This window comes from Heterodontus francisci, chromosome 26 (genome assembly GCF_036365525.1).
Source record: "Heterodontus francisci isolate sHetFra1 chromosome 26, sHetFra1.hap1, whole genome shotgun sequence".
NCBI classification, from domain to species: domain Eukaryota; kingdom Metazoa; phylum Chordata; class Chondrichthyes; order Heterodontiformes; family Heterodontidae; genus Heterodontus; species Heterodontus francisci.
The window spans coordinates 75,535,629-75,550,840 of record NC_090396.1 but is presented as its reverse complement, the minus strand read 5'-3'; the positions used below and the strand labels follow the sequence as shown (position 1 = coordinate 75,550,840).

The following is a 15,212-nucleotide window of genomic DNA, read 5'->3' as shown; positions in this document are numbered from 1 at the left end:
ATCCTCACGGAGGACATGGCAGAAAAGGTCTGGTGGCCATCCTTCGCAAGTCGACGGGATCTGTGATTGTGAGGAGCACGTCATCGGCGTAAGCCGAGAGGCCTGAGCGATTTCCCCCACCTCGAGGGTACAGTTAAAGTCCTCCCCCCACCCCCCAACCCCCCCCCCCCCCCCCCCCCGGAGGATGATGCACTCACCGCTATCGATGGAGCTCGAGAGCGGACACTTCTTCAAAGTAGCACGCTTGCAACGCACCGCGTCTGGGTGCATACACAGTCACAAGGTGGAGCGGCACGCTACCCAGGCGAATGGCGAGGTGGAGCAAGCGGCCCGACACAAGCTCCTTGACCCCAAGATCTCTGGCTGATAAGTCGGGGCCAGCAAGATAGCCACCCCACTAGAAATAGGGGTGAGGTGACTCATGTAGACCCCACCCTGCCACTCCAGGAGCCAGGTGGCTTCGTCTCCCGGAACGGTGTGGGTTTCCTGCAAAAAGCTCACCGCGTATCTCCCTTCCCTGAGGACTGAGAGATTGTGAAATCTGCGGTGAGACCCCCTGCTGCCGTTGATGTTGAGGCTGGCTATGGTTCTCTTCATGTCAAAGGTACTTAAAAACCGTCACCAACACCTCACTGTGAGGAGAGAGTGGAAGTGTACCTGGCCTTCCACTCCCCCAGCAAACCATTGAGGAACGCTTTAAAACGGTGCCTCTCAACCAGTTTCGTGCCCTTCCCCGCTTTCTTGAGGGCGGCACGGACGGACTGGATGATCAGCGCCAGAATCGACCAACGGCCGAGGGCCAGCTGAACTTTATTGCAGCAACCCCTGCAAGCCGCGAGGAAATCCCGGAGTTCCGCTGTGGAGATGAGAGGAGACTCAGTGGGAGGCACGAGGGACTCCACCACCTCACTGGCGATGGAATCAAGATCGTCCTCCGTGCTCCACACCGAGTCCCCATCCTCCTCTGGGTCATCACCACCAGCGGCCAACACACCCAACACTGTGTGGCGGACGTCCTGGCCGCACCAGCTGGTCCCACCTCCGTCACGATCCCACCCCCGGGATCGATGGCAGATGAGTCCTCTCTGGGTTCTGGAATAGAACTGGAGCCTGTGGGCGTCAGTCCCACAGACTCCCCAACCAAGGGCGGGTCCCCCACCTCAGGAGTTGACAAGATTACAGGGGCATCTCTTTTTTTCCCCTCCACCTCCGTTCCAAGGGGTGGAGGGTTCCCACTCGGGGCTCGAGACCTTGATCATGCTGGTGGGCGAGCCTGAAGACATACACCAGGAGATGGACCCCGTGGTTCAGGACCTTCTTCAGAGGAGGGACGTCGTCTCCTGTTGTTTCAGGAGGGGCGCGGAGGCTCAGAGACCTCAGTGTCATCGGGGCCTCAGCATCCGCACCCACCTTTTGCCTGGTCACCCTAGGCCTGAGCCCAGCTCTGGGGCAGGTGGATTCCTCTGAAGCAGACCTTGGGCTGAGCTCAGGCTCGGATTGTGCCACGGTGTCCAGGTGACGTGCCTCCCGATGTTTATTTTTCCTCCGCGTCTTCCTTCCTCTTGGACGGGCACCCCCCTCCCCACTGGAGGCCGTGAAAACCACAGCCTCCGGTACCAACTGAACGGTGTTTGGTGGAGTTGCAGGGGGGAGTGGGAGGAGGTGCAGCAGTGCCACCCTGGGCTGCTGAGGTGGAGTTGGCAGCTGGGAGGTTGGGGCAGTTCTTAGGAACATGCCCCACCCCCTTGCAGATGGTGCAGTTGGGGGAGGAGGAGCTCACCAGGAATGAAGGGCGGAACATTCGACAGAGTGACCCGTTGCGCAGTGGCCTCCAGGGAGTCCACTGGCAGAAAGGTCCCACCCACGGTGAGCCCCTTGCTCAGAGCCAGGAACACCGCCCGCTCAGTCTTCAGGAAAAACACTGCCTTCCCGTACATTTTTGAGGCTGCAACAATGGCCGAAGGGCCGACAACCTTGGCCATTGCCTTCGCGCATACCTCTATTGACATGTTTGGGTGGATGTAGCTCTTGACCCCATGCTTCGATGTTATCAGCGCAAGCGGTGATGGGGCAACAGGTACAGCTGCAGCAGCATACGTGCATGATGGCCCCGCCACCGGCTTGCCGTGGGGTCTAAGAGCCACGCCCAACCCCAAGAAACAAAGCACACAACAGTTACTTTTAAACACAAGCAATAGGGTGGGGCGAGAAATGGGAGTAGAGGAGGATAGGGCTGAAAAGGACAAGGAGAGGATAGGTGGCCGTGTGATGGAAGAGAGAGAAGGGCTGTGAGGATGTTTCTGTTCAATTGGTGGTTGCAGCACCTTGCTGCAGAGTCTACAGTTCAGTCTTCCAGTTAGGGGAGGGCTCTTAGCCCGGGTCGGCTAGAGCCGCCCGGTTCTCTCCTTTTCCTGCTGTTATAGAGTTATACAGCACAGAAACAGGCCCGTCGGCCCATCGTGTCTCTGCCGGCCATCAAGCACCTAACTACTCTAATCCCATTTTCCAGCACTTGGCCCGTAGCCTTGTATGCTATGGCGTTTCAAGTGCTCATCTAAATACTTCTTAAATGTTGTTGTGAGGGTTCCTGCCTCCACCACCTCTTCAGTCAGTGCATTCCAGATTCCAACCACCCTCTGGGTGAAAAACATTTTCCTCACATCCCCTCTAAACCTCCTGCACCTTACCTTAAATCTATGCCCCCTGGTTATTGACCCCTCCGCTAAGGGAAAAGGTTTCTTCCTATCAATGCCCCTCATAATTTTGTATACCTCAATCATATCTCCCCTCAGCCTTCTCTGCTCCAAGGAAGATAACCTCAGCCTATCCAGTCTCTCTTCATAGCTGAAATGCTCCAGCCCAGGCAACATCCTGGTGAATCTCCTCTGCACCCTCTCCAGTGCAATCATATCCTTCCTATAGTGTGATGCCCAGAACTGTACACAGTACTCCAGCTGTGGACTAACTAACATTTTACACAGCTCCATCATAACCTCCCTGCTCTTATGTTCTGTGCCTCGGCTAATAATGGCAAGTATCCCATATGCCTCCCTAACCACCTTATCTACCTGTGCTGCTGCCTTCAGTGATCTATGGACAAGTACACCAAGTCCCTCTGACCTTCTGTACTTCTTAGGGTCCTACCATCCATTGTATATTTCCTTGCCTTGTTCGTCCTCCCAAAATGCATCAGCTCACACTTCTCAGGATTAAATTCCATTTGCCACAGCTCTGCCCATCTATATCGTCCTGTAATCTAAGGCTTTCCTCATTATTTACAACACCACCAATTTTTGTGTCATCTGCGAACTTACTGATCATACCTCCTATATTCACGTCTAAATCATTAATGTACACTACAAACAGCATGGGTCCCAGCACCGATCCCTGCGGTACACCACTGGTCACAGACTTCCACTCACAAAAACAGCCCTCGACCATTACCCTCTGCCTCCAATTTTGGATCCAATTTGCCTAATACCCTGGATCCCATGGGCTCTTACCTTGTTAATCAATCTCCCATGCGGGACCTTATCAAAAGCTTTACTGAAGTCCAAGTAGACTACATCAACTGCTTTACCCTCATCTACACATTTCGTCAATGCCTCAAAAAATTCAATCAAGTTAGTCCGACACGATCTCCTCCTGACAAAACCATGCTGACTATCCCTGATTAATCCCTGCCTCTCCAAGTGGAGATTAATCCTGGATAAGGATATTTCTATATATAAGTATAAGGACTTTCTTCAGCCGGGCATCTCCAGCCGTCCCAAGCCGTGCAGTTGGGGTGGGGAGGGAGCCCCGTTTGTGTAGGATGGAAGGTAAACACAAAAGCAAGTACAGGTTAGAAACAGGAGAGGAGAGGTCACCCTGTTGGGAGTTTTCTATAGACCTCCGAATAGTTCCAGAGATGTAGAGGAAAGGATAGCGAAGATGATTCTCGACAGGAGCGAGAGTAACAGGGTAGTGGTTATGGGGGACTTTAACTTTCCAAATATTGACTGGAAATACTATAGTTCGAGTACTTTAGATGGGTCTGTTTTTGTCCAGTGTGTGCAGGAGGGTTTTCTGACACAGTATGTGGACAGGCCAACCAGGGGCGATGCCACATTGGATTTGGTACTGGGTAATGAACCCGGCCAGGTGTTCGATTTAGATGTAGGTGAGCACTTTGGCGATAGTGATCACAATTCGGTTAGGTTTACCTTAGCAATGGGCAGGGACAGGTATATACCGCAGGGCAAGAATTATGTCTGGGGGAAAGGAAATTATGACGCGATTAGGCAAGATTTAGGATGTGTAGGATGGGGAAGGAAACTGCAGGGGATGGGCACAAACGAAATGTGGAGCTTATTCAAGGAGCAGCTAATGCGTGTCCTTGATAAGTATGTACCTGTCAGGCAGGGCGGAAGTTGTCGAGCGAGGGAGCCGTGGTTTACTCAAGAAGTTGAAGCGCTTGTCAAGAGGAAGAGGGCGGCTTATGTTAGGATGAGACGTGAAGGCTCAGTTAGGGCGCTTGAGAGTTACAAGCTAGCCAGGAAGGATCTAAAGGGAGGGCTAAGAAGAGCAAGGAGAGGACACGAGAAGTCATTGGCGGATAGGATCAAAGAAAACCCTAAGGCTTTCTATAGGTATATCAGGAATAAACGAATGATAAGAGTTAGAACAGGGCCAATCAAGGATAGTAGTGGAAAGTTGTGTGCGGAATCGGAGGAGATAGGGGAAGCGTTAAATGAATATTTTTCGTCAGTATTTACAGTAGAGAAAGAAAATGTTGTCGAGGAGAATACTGAGATACAGACTACTAGGCTAGATGGGATTGAGGTTCACAAGGAGGAGGTGTTAGCAATTTTGGAAAGAGTGAAAATAGATAAGTCCCCTGGGCCAGATGGGATTTATCCTAGGATTCTCTGGGAAGCCAGGGAGGAGATTGCAGAGCCGTTGTTGTTGATCTTTATGTCGTCATTGTCGACAGGAGTAGTGCCGGAGGACTGGAGGATAGCAAATGTTGTCCCCTTGTTCAAGAAGGGGAGTAGAGACAGCCCTGGTAATTATAGACCTGTGAGCCTTACTTCGGTTGTGGGTAAAATGTTGGAAAAGGTTATAAGAGACAGGATTTATAATCATCTTGAAAAGAATAAGTTCATTTGCGATAGTCAGCACGGTTTTGTGAAAGGTAGGTCGTGCCTCACAAACCTTATTGAGTTTTTCGAGAAGGTGACCAAACAGGTGGATGAGGGTAAAGCCGTGGATGTGGTGTATATGGATTTCAGTAAGGCGTTTGATAAGGTTCCCCACGGTAGGCTATTGCAGAAAATACGGAAGTATGGGGTTGAAGGTGATTTAGAGCTTTGGATCAGAAATTGGCTAGCTGAAAGAAGACAGAGGGTGGTGGTTGATGGCAAATGTTCATCCTGGAGTTTAGTTACTAGTGGTGTACCGCAAGGTTCTGTTTTGGGGCCACTGCTGTTTGTCATTTTTATAAACGACCTGGATGAGGGTGTAGAAGGGTGGGTTAGTAAATTTGCGGATGACACGAAGGTCGGTGGAGTTGTGGCTAGTGTCGAAGGGTGTTGTAGGGTACAGAGGGACATAGATAGGCTGCAGAGCTGGGCTGAGAGATGGCAAATGGAGTTTAATGCGGAGAAGTGTGAGGTGATTCACTTTGGAAGGAGTAACAGCAATGCAGAGTACTGGGCTAATGGGAAGATTCTTGGTAGTGTAGATGAGCAGAGAGATCTTGGTATCCAGGTACATAAATCCCTGAAAGTTGCTACCCAGGTTAATAGGGCTGTTAAGAAGGCATATGGTGTGTTAGCCTTTATTAGTAGGGGGATCGAGTTTCAGAGCCACGGGGTCATGATGCAGCTGTACAAAACTCTGGTGAGGCCGCACCTGGAGTATTGCGTGCAGTTCTGGTCACCGCATTATAGGAAGGATGTCGAAGCTTTGGAAAGGGTGCAGAGGAGATTTACTAGGATGTTGCCTGGTATGGAAGGAAGGTCTTACGAGGAAAGGCTGAGGGACTTGGGGTTGTTTTCGTTAGAGAGAAGGAGGAGGAGAGGTGACTTAATAGAGACATACAAGATAATCAGAGGGTTAGATAGGGTGGATAGTGAAAGTCTTTTTCCTCGGATGAGGATGGCAAACACGAGGGGACATAGCTTTAAGTTGAGGGGTGAAAGATATAGGACAGATGTCAGAGGTAGTTTCTTTACGCAGAGAGTAGTAGGGGTGTGGAACGCCCTGCCTGCAACAGTAGTAGACTCGCCAACTTTAAGGGCATTTAAGTGGTCATTGGATAGACATATGGATGTAAATGGAATAGTGTAGGTCAGATGATCGGCGCAACATCGAGGGCCGAAGGGCCTGTACTGCGCTGTAATATTCTAATTCTAATTCTATAGAATTTGGCAGCCCCACCCCTGGATCTTCCAGTGCCTCCTCCCTCCCCCAACAGTCCAAACAACAAACAGTTCTCTGGTGCTGAAACACCCACCTCTCCAAAATAACTTGTAGCTCTTCTCTGTTTTTGTAAAAATAGCAACAGTTCCACAGTTAAAGTTGTAAATTGCAGCTCTCTCCACTCCAGTTGCAGCAACACCAGTGCAGCTGCTCCCCCTGATTGCAGACAGGAAGTGCTTCCCAAATTGCCCAGCCAATCCTGTGCTGTACTTGTCCTGGGAGTGTTTGATGGCACAATGTAGAGGGAGTTTTACTCTGTATCTAACAAGTGATGTACCTGCCCTGTGAGTGTTCTTGGTGCTTTCATATTAATAAATATTGAATTCCATCAAGGATTCAACATTATCGGTTGCCGTGTGTCTCCTGTTCTAATTCAGGTTGCCTTGACGACCTTTGCAGTGTACGTGACAGTGGATGAGAATAATGTTTTGGATGCACAGAAAGCCTTTGTCTCCTTGTCTCTCTTCAATATCCTGAGGTTTCCACTCAACATGCTGCCTCAGGTCATCAGCAGTGTTGTTCAGGTGAGGTCATTCCAGGGGTCCCAGCATCATCGTCCTCTTTGACTCCCTCCATAGAGAGGTTCCCATTGTGGGTCGCCGGAGAGGTGTCTGTGGATTAAAATAGTCAGGGGGTGCAGCGGTGATCTGTTTGCAATGTTTTCCATTCAAGCAGATGAGAATTTGCTTTGGGTTGAAGTCATAGAGTCATCATCATAGAGTGATACAGCACTGAAACAGGCCCTTCGGCCCACCGAGTCTGTGCCGACGAACAACCACCCATTTTATACAAATCCTGCACTAATCCCATATTCCCTACCACATCCCCACAATTCTACCACCACTAGGGCAGTGAGTCATTGAAAGAACTTGCCTTTCTCTTGGGCCTTTCATGACCTCCGAACACCTCAAAACGTGTTACAGCTGATAAAATACTTCTGAAGTGTGGTCAATATTGTAATGTAGGAAGGTGCAGCAGCTAATTTACACACAGCAATGAGATAATGGCCAGATAATCTGTTTCATGGGGATATGTTGTTTGAAAGATAAATAATGGCCATAGAGCCAGGGAGGGCTCCCATGCTGCTCTTGGAAATAGTGCCCTGGGATCTCCCTCGGTACTGGCCCTCCGCCAGTGCGGCATTCCCTCGGTACTGGCCCTCCGCCAGTGCGGCATTCCCTCGGTACTGGCCCTCCGCCAGTGCGGCATTCCCTCGGTACTGCACTGGATGTGTCAGCCTGGATTATGTGTTCAGATCTCTGGAGTCTGGCTTGTACCAGGCGAGAGAGCTGTCTGCTGAGCCACAGCTGACAGCGATCACAACTTGTTTGAAAGCTGTTAGAGTTAATATTTTGTTGAGTGTTATTTGATCACTTTTTTTCTGGCGCTGCTCGCTGGTACTTGGCTGGAAGCCAGTTGGCCACTGGCCTGCATGCAGCTGTGCTCTGCCTCAAGAATTTTGTGACTTTTATTTTAAAGGTAAGGGACATTTCTGGCCTTTGCTCAATAAACTGAGCTTGAACCCAGTCAGAGTCTAAACTGTATAAACTGACAGCCTTGGGCTAGAATCTGAGCTCGGAGAGGGGGAACTGTGATAGCCCACGAGTGAACAGATATGGCAAGAGAGGATGCTGATGGACTGCAGACATCATCCTTCTGTCTTGTGTTACTTCTGACAAGGCATCAAAAACCAGCTGAATTCAGGCCAATTTAGGAAGAACTCTGGGGAAATTTCCCCCCTGCTCAATTGCCTTAGAGAATCAAAGCATCAGGAAACTGCAGTAACCCATGCTACCACATCTGGAGTACTGTGTACAATACTGGTCTCCTTATTTAAGGAAGGAAGTAAATGCGTTGGAGGCAGTTCAGAGAAGGTTTACTACACTAATACCTGGAATGGGCGGCTGTCTAATGAGGAAAGATTGGACAGGCTAGGCTTGTATCTGCTGGACCTTAGAAGAGTAAAAGGCGACTTGATTGAAACATATAAGATCCTGAGGGGTCTTGACAGGGTGGATGTGGAAAGGATGTTTCCCCTTGTGGGAGAATCTAGAACTAGGGGTCACTGTTTAAAAATAAGGGGTCACCCATTTAAGACCGAGATTGAGAGCAAAAATTTCTCCTCGGGGGTCGTGAGTCTTTGGAATTCTCTTCCTCAAAAGGCAGTGGAAGCAGAGTCTTTGAATATTTTGCAGACCAAGGAAGATAGATTCTTGATAAGCAAGGGGGTGAAAGGTTATCGGGGGTAGGTGGAAATGTGGAGTAATCAGTTCAGCCGTAAACTTGTTGAATGGCGGAGCAGGCTTGCGGTGTTGCGTGGCCGACTCCTGATCCTAATTTGTTTGTTTGTATGTTCGTACTAGATAACATCAACAGCTGCTAACTGCTGCCTCCCTTGCAACCAGCAACTCCACTTGAACGCCTCTGGGGAATTCAGGATTTGGTACTTTGTTCACAGGGCAATGTCTCTCTGTGGTGGGGGTGGGGGGGGGTGGGGGGAAAGAATATTTCCTGATATTTAAATTATTTCTTTGTCCATCTCCTGTGTGTGCGGGTCTGCTCTGATTGGGTATCGTGTTCTCCGTCCATTGTGCTCGCTTTCTTTCTCAGGCCACCGTTTCTCTGAAACGATTGCAGAACTTCCTGAGCCACGATGAGCTGGATCCCACAAATGTTGAGAGACAAAATACTGCAACAGGTAATTCCCTGTCCTGTCTGAACCTGTCTCGCTATTTGCATTAAACTGCATTTTCTTGAGTATTTGTACTGTTTTTCTCATGAACTCTCTCTCCTAATCATTCTCTTTCTCCTTCCATTTCTCTTTCCCTCTCACTGTCTCTCTCCATTCATTTATCTTTCCCTCTTTCTCCCTCGCTCCCCCCACCCTCACCCCATCTTTCTTTGTCTCTGCCTTTCTCTGAATTACTGACGGATTTAGGGCAGTAAACAGGGTAAAAAGGATTCTTTATAGGCTACTTCCTCTAATCCGCCTTAAAATATCTGTCCCACTGGGAGCCACCTCCTCATCTTCGCATAAATGAAGTCACGGAGCATGGCTTACATCTCCAGATTCATATACCCCAACTTCTGTCCCAAATAACAACCCCACTATATAAGTGGAGGCAGAAACTGGAGGAAGGTGCCTTGGGACAAATATCACATTGAAGTGGCTCGTTTGTGTACTGATACTGATGATTGGCTGTCTAAGAATCTCTTTAGTTCCTTGGAGATTCTGTCAGGACTTCTGCTAGTTTCATGCAGCTCTGCTCAGAGTCCTGCTTTGCATGGGGTATGTGAGTTATCCAACGGGAATCCCTCTATCCCTATGAAGAGGAGCAGGATGAGAACATGGAAGAGGCTAGATTGGAGGCTCTTGATGTCAACACAGAAGGCATCTTTTCTCTATACACTTGTATCCTCTCAACCACAGTCAACTATCTGTTAGTGTTCCCTTTGTATAATTGAGTTTCACTGACTGAGGGGAAAAAGAGTATGAGGTAAAAAGTTGAAGGGGATAAGAGTGCCAGAAGATGTGTATTGCCACTTGACTTGCCTTGGCTGCCCTTGTGAGGCCATTGAACCTCTTCCTGTCCTGTGTGGCAGTTCTTGGAGTGGCGCAAGTTACCCTGACTCCCTGCCACCTTCCTACATACAGTCGGTGCCTCTATCACATGGGCCTTCCTTCCAAGTCTTGGTGGTCTTGTCTTGACTGTTCACATCCTGATAGACCTCTAAGGATGAGTCCGACCATCTGGGATACCAGTCCAGATACCCTCGAGCTTAATAATTCGGACATTCTTGCAGAATAGTGACCTTGCCTTTAAACCAATGACAGCCCTTTAAAGACTGCACCAGACCTCAGATACCTCTCCCACCCTGTGGTGATGAACCTATCAGGAGTGTTGTTACCACTCCAAACCCAGCTTGGATAGCCAATGAAGGGCCCAGGCTGAACTTGCAGTGAATTCATGGGGTTGTCATATTCCCACTTCACCAACAGGAACTGGATCTTTAAAAATTCCAACAATTCCATCCTAGGCTCCATTAACATATCTGATGCCCCTTTTAAACGGAGAGCTTGAACATCAGCTGAGGGAGGCCGTTGCTGGCACCTTTAAAGCCAAATAGCTGTGTTTCATCATGGGGTTAGAGGCTCATGTATTTACTTTGCATTGGTCTTTTGCCAAAATGTGCACTTATTGGGGAATTTTTCCAAATTGAAACAGAAGTGGCAAAAAAAGGTTTTTCCCATGGGGAAACCCCCCCCCCCCGTCACTTTATCATTTCATGGAATCATAGAATGGTTACAGAACAGGAGGCCATTCGGCCGATTGTGCCCCTACTGGCTCTCTGAAGAGCAACTCCCCTAGTCCCACTCCTCCTGCCTTTTCCCTGTAGCCCTGCAAATTTTTACTCTTCAGATAATTATCCAGTTCCCTTTTGAAAGTTACGATTGAATCTGCCTCCACTACACTCTCAGGCAGTGTGTTTGAGAACCTAACCACTTGTTGCATAAAAATGTTTTTCCTCATGTCATCATTGCTTCTTTTGCCCATCACCTTATATCGGTGTCCCCTGCTTCTAGATCCTTCCACCAATGGGAACAGTTTTTCCCTATCTGCTCTGTCTCAACCCCTCCTGATTTTCAACACCTCTATCAAATCTTCTCTTAATTTTCTCTTCTCTTAATTTTCTCTTCTCTTAATTTTCTCTTCTCTTAATTTTCTCTTCTCTTAATTTTCTCTTCTCTTAATTTTCTCTTCTCTTAATTTTCTCTTCTCTTAATTTTCTCTTCTCTTAATTTTCTCTTCTCTTAATTTTCTCTTCTCCAAGGAGAACAGGCCCAGCTTCTCCAACTATCCATGGTAGTCCATGGTTCCATCTCTGGAACCATTCTTGTGAATCTTTTCTGCTCCCTGTCTAATGCCTTCACATCCTTCCTAAATGTGGTGTCCAGAACTAGACACTAAACTCTAGTAGAGGCCAAACCAGTGTTTTATATAGGTTTATCATAACTTCCTTGTTTTTGTATTATGCACCTACGTATGAAGCCCCAGGATTCCGTATGCTTTATTAACTGTTTTCTCAACTTGCCCTGCATTGTTAAAGATGATGAGGGAGTGCTAAATGAGAGCCAGATCCACCCTCCGTGTTCAGTACAGGTTCCTGTAGCTCCTCCTCAATTGATAAACCTTCCCCCTCCCATCACCTGGCTGTTTCCCTGTGTTCAACTTGCTCCTAATTTAAAATAAGGACTTTTCTTGACAGAACCCCTCTCTCCCTCTCTCTTTCACCTCCCCGGCTCCCCCACCACCTTCTCCCTGTGGGGAGGGGGGGTGGCCCAATCACCCCTTCTCTCTGCTCCCCCTCTCTCTCTTTCTGCCTCCCTGACTAGTTTAAATTCCCAGTGTAGGTATGTTTTGTGTTGATGAAACAGATGTGTTTGGGTGCTGATCCTTTTCTGGTTTGAATTCCCTCAATCTTAGACAGGTGTTATGGTCAAGTGAGGAGGGGTTGAAGGGCTTCCCTCTTTTCCCTCTCCTTGTTTGACCACAACAGGTTTAATTCTTAAAGTGGATGTACTGGCCAATTCAGTAGGTGTTTGATTACTGACTTGCGATGATCCGAACTAGAACCAATCAAACAGGTTCTCCTGAGTTTAACAAAGAAAGAGGTTAACTTTATTGTACCTAAACCGAACTGTCTCTGTCTGTTTTCCCATTTTTTTTTTAGAATTAGAACATTACAGCGCAGTACAGGCCCTTCGGCCCTCGATGTTGCACCGACCTGTGAAACCATCTGACCTACACTATTCCATTTTCATCCATATGTCTATCCAATGACCACTTAAATGCCCTTAAAGTTGGTGAATCTACTACTGCTGCAGGCAGGGCGTTCCACGCCCTTACTACTCTCTGAGTAAAGAAACTACCTCTCACATCTGTCCGATATCTATCACCCCTCAACTTGAAGCTATGTCCCCTCGTGTTTGCCATCACCATCCGAGGAAAAAGACGCTCACTATCCACCCTATCTAACCCTCTGATTATCTTATATGTCTCTATTAAGTCACCTCTCCTCCTCCTTCTCTCCAACGAAAACAACCTCAAGTCCCTCAGCCTTTCCTCGTAAGACCTTCCCTCCATACCAGGCAACATCCTAGTAAATCTCCTCTGCACCCTTTCCATAGCTTCCACATCCTTCCTATAATGCAGTGACCAGAACTGCACGCAATACTCCAGGTGCGGTCTCACCAGAGTTTTGTACAGCTGCAGCATGACCTCGTGGCTCCGAAACTCGATCCCCCTACTAATAAAAGCTAACACACCATATGCCTTCTTAACAGCCCTATTAACCTGGGTAGCAACTTTCAGGGATTTATGCACCTGGACACCAAGATCTCTCTGTTCATCTACACTACCAAGAATCTTCCCATTAGCCCAGTACTCTGCATTCCTGTTACTCCTTCCAAAGTGAATCACCTCACACATTTCCGCATTAAACTCCATTTGCCATCTCTCAGCCCAGCTCTGCAGCCTATCTATGTCCCTCTGTAACCTACAACATCCTTCGGCACTATCCACAACTCCACCGACCTTAGTGTCATCTGCAAATTTACTAACCCACCCTTCTACACCCTCATCCAGGTCATTTATAAAAATGACAAACAGCAATGGCCCCAAAACAGATCCTTGCGGTACACCACTAGTAACTAAACTCCAGGATGAACATTTGCCATCAACCACCACCCTCTGTCTTCTTTCAGCTAGCCAATTTCTGATCCAAAGCTCTAAATCACCTTCAACCCCATACTTCCGTATTTTCTGCAATAGCCTACCGTGGGGAACCTTATCAAACGCCTTACTGAAATCCATATAGACCACATCCACGGCTTTACCCTCATCCACCTGTTTGGTCACCTTCTCGAAAAACTCAATAAGGTTTGTGAGGCACGACCTACCCGTCACAAAACCGTGCTGACTATCTCTAATGAACTTATTCTTTTCAAGATGATTATAAATCCTATCTCTTATAACCTTTTCCAACATTTTACCCACAACCGAAGTAAGGCTCACAGGTCTATAATTACCAGGGCTGTCTCTACTCCCCTTCTTGAACAAGGGGACAACATTTGCTATCCTCCAGTCTTCCGGCACTATTCCTGTCGACAATGACGACATAAAGATCAAGGACAAAGGCTCTGCAATCTCCTCCCTGGCTTCCCAGAGAATCCTAGGATAAATCCCATCTGGCCCAGGGGACTTATCTATTTTCACACTTTCCAAAATTGATAACACCTCCTCCTTGTGAACCTCAATCCCATCTAGTCTAGTAGTCTGTATCTCAGTATTCTCCTCAACAACATTTTCTTTCTCTACTGTAAATACTGACGCAAAATATTCATTTAACACTTCCCCTATCTCCTCTGATTCCACACACAACTTCCCACTACAATCCTTGATTGGCCCTAATCTAACTCTAGTCATTCTTTTATTCCTGATATAACTATAGAAAGCCTTAGGGTTTTCTCTGATCCTATCCGCCAATGACTTCGCGTGTCCTCTCCTTGCTCTTCTTAGCTCTCCCTTTTAGTCTAAAGACTTTTGTCTTTTTGCAGGACACTCTATCACTGTGCTGAATGGGACTTTCAGTTGGGGGAAGACAGACCCAGTTGTTCTGGATGGGTAAGAATCGATTATGCTGTGAGTTTGTGTGTCAAAGGTTTAAGAGTAAAATCCTGAGGGTATTCCACCGAAATAAGGTGGAAACCAAGTTCCATTTGGGTAGGAGTCTAACACATGGGTGGGTTGCTCGGGGGCATCTGAGTAGTGAGGGGTTGCAGGCACGGATGGGGGATTGGGATGGGACTCTGTGGCGGTCTGGGGGTTATGATAGGGGATGGGATTCAGTGACATGGATCGAGGGGGAGCATCAACAATAGGATAGGTTCTTCTGCCTTAATTTGCCTTAATGTGGTGCCAGGAGAGACAACACTGCTGTTACCACCACCCCACCCCCACCAACCCTGCTCCCTCCCAGACCCAGCTGAGGGCTGCTACCAGCTCTGAAGCTCAGCCAAATGGCTGATGAGGTTCGCGGCAAGCTGCCTTTGAATGCTGCAGCACACTGGGAATATGCTGGTGAGGCCTAAGGCCTTGTTTCAGGCCTCTAGCTTTTAGCCAGCTTTGTTGATCTTTTCAGACCTGGAAACAGTTGTAAACAAATTTCTGGCCCATGGTTCCCTCCACTCGGCCATGGCACCATGTGCAGTTGGGAGACACATTAAATCAGATATAATATTTTTCCTTGTTTTGTTCTGTACCTCCTGAGCTAATTGGAGCAGGAAACATTCCCAGAGGCTGCCTATGATTGTCTTTCCCCTTCTGTGAATTCAATTTGTGTTTCCATTGTGTAAGCTTTAATGTCACAAATGCTGTCAGACTAGTTTAAATTCCCAGTGTAGGTATGTTTTGTGTTGATGAAACAGATGTGTTTGGGTGCTGATCCTTTTCTGGTTTGAATTCCCTCAATCTTAGACAGGTGTTATGGTCAAGTGAGGAGGGGTTGAAGGGCTTCCCTCTTTTCCCTCTCCTTGTTTGACCACAACAGGTTTAATTCTTAAAGTGGATGTACTGGCCAATTCAGTAGGTGTTTGATTACTGACTTGCGATGATCCGAACTAGAACCATTCAAACAGGTTCTCCTGAGTTTAACAAAGAAAGAGGTTAACTTTATTGTATCTAAAC

General features: G+C 47.9%; 1 protein-coding gene across 3 annotated transcripts in view; it reads left to right on the top strand.

The window, feature by feature from the left end:
• Positions 1 to 15,212, top strand: part of abcc3 (ATP-binding cassette, sub-family C (CFTR/MRP), member 3) — a 163,754-nt gene that overhangs the window by 80,725 nt on the left and 67,817 nt on the right. For all 3 annotated transcript variants that reach the window (XR_010977594.1, XM_068058613.1, XM_068058612.1), the window contains exons 13-15: positions 6,843 to 6,989; positions 9,076 to 9,163; positions 14,084 to 14,150. Coding sequence is in view for 2 of the 3 variants with exons in the window: in XM_068058613.1 (XP_067914714.1) it covers positions 6,843 to 6,989; positions 9,076 to 9,163; positions 14,084 to 14,150 (302 nt within the window). In the remaining variant the exon portion in view is untranslated. The remainder of the gene's footprint in view (positions 1 to 6,842; positions 6,990 to 9,075; positions 9,164 to 14,083; positions 14,151 to 15,212) is intronic.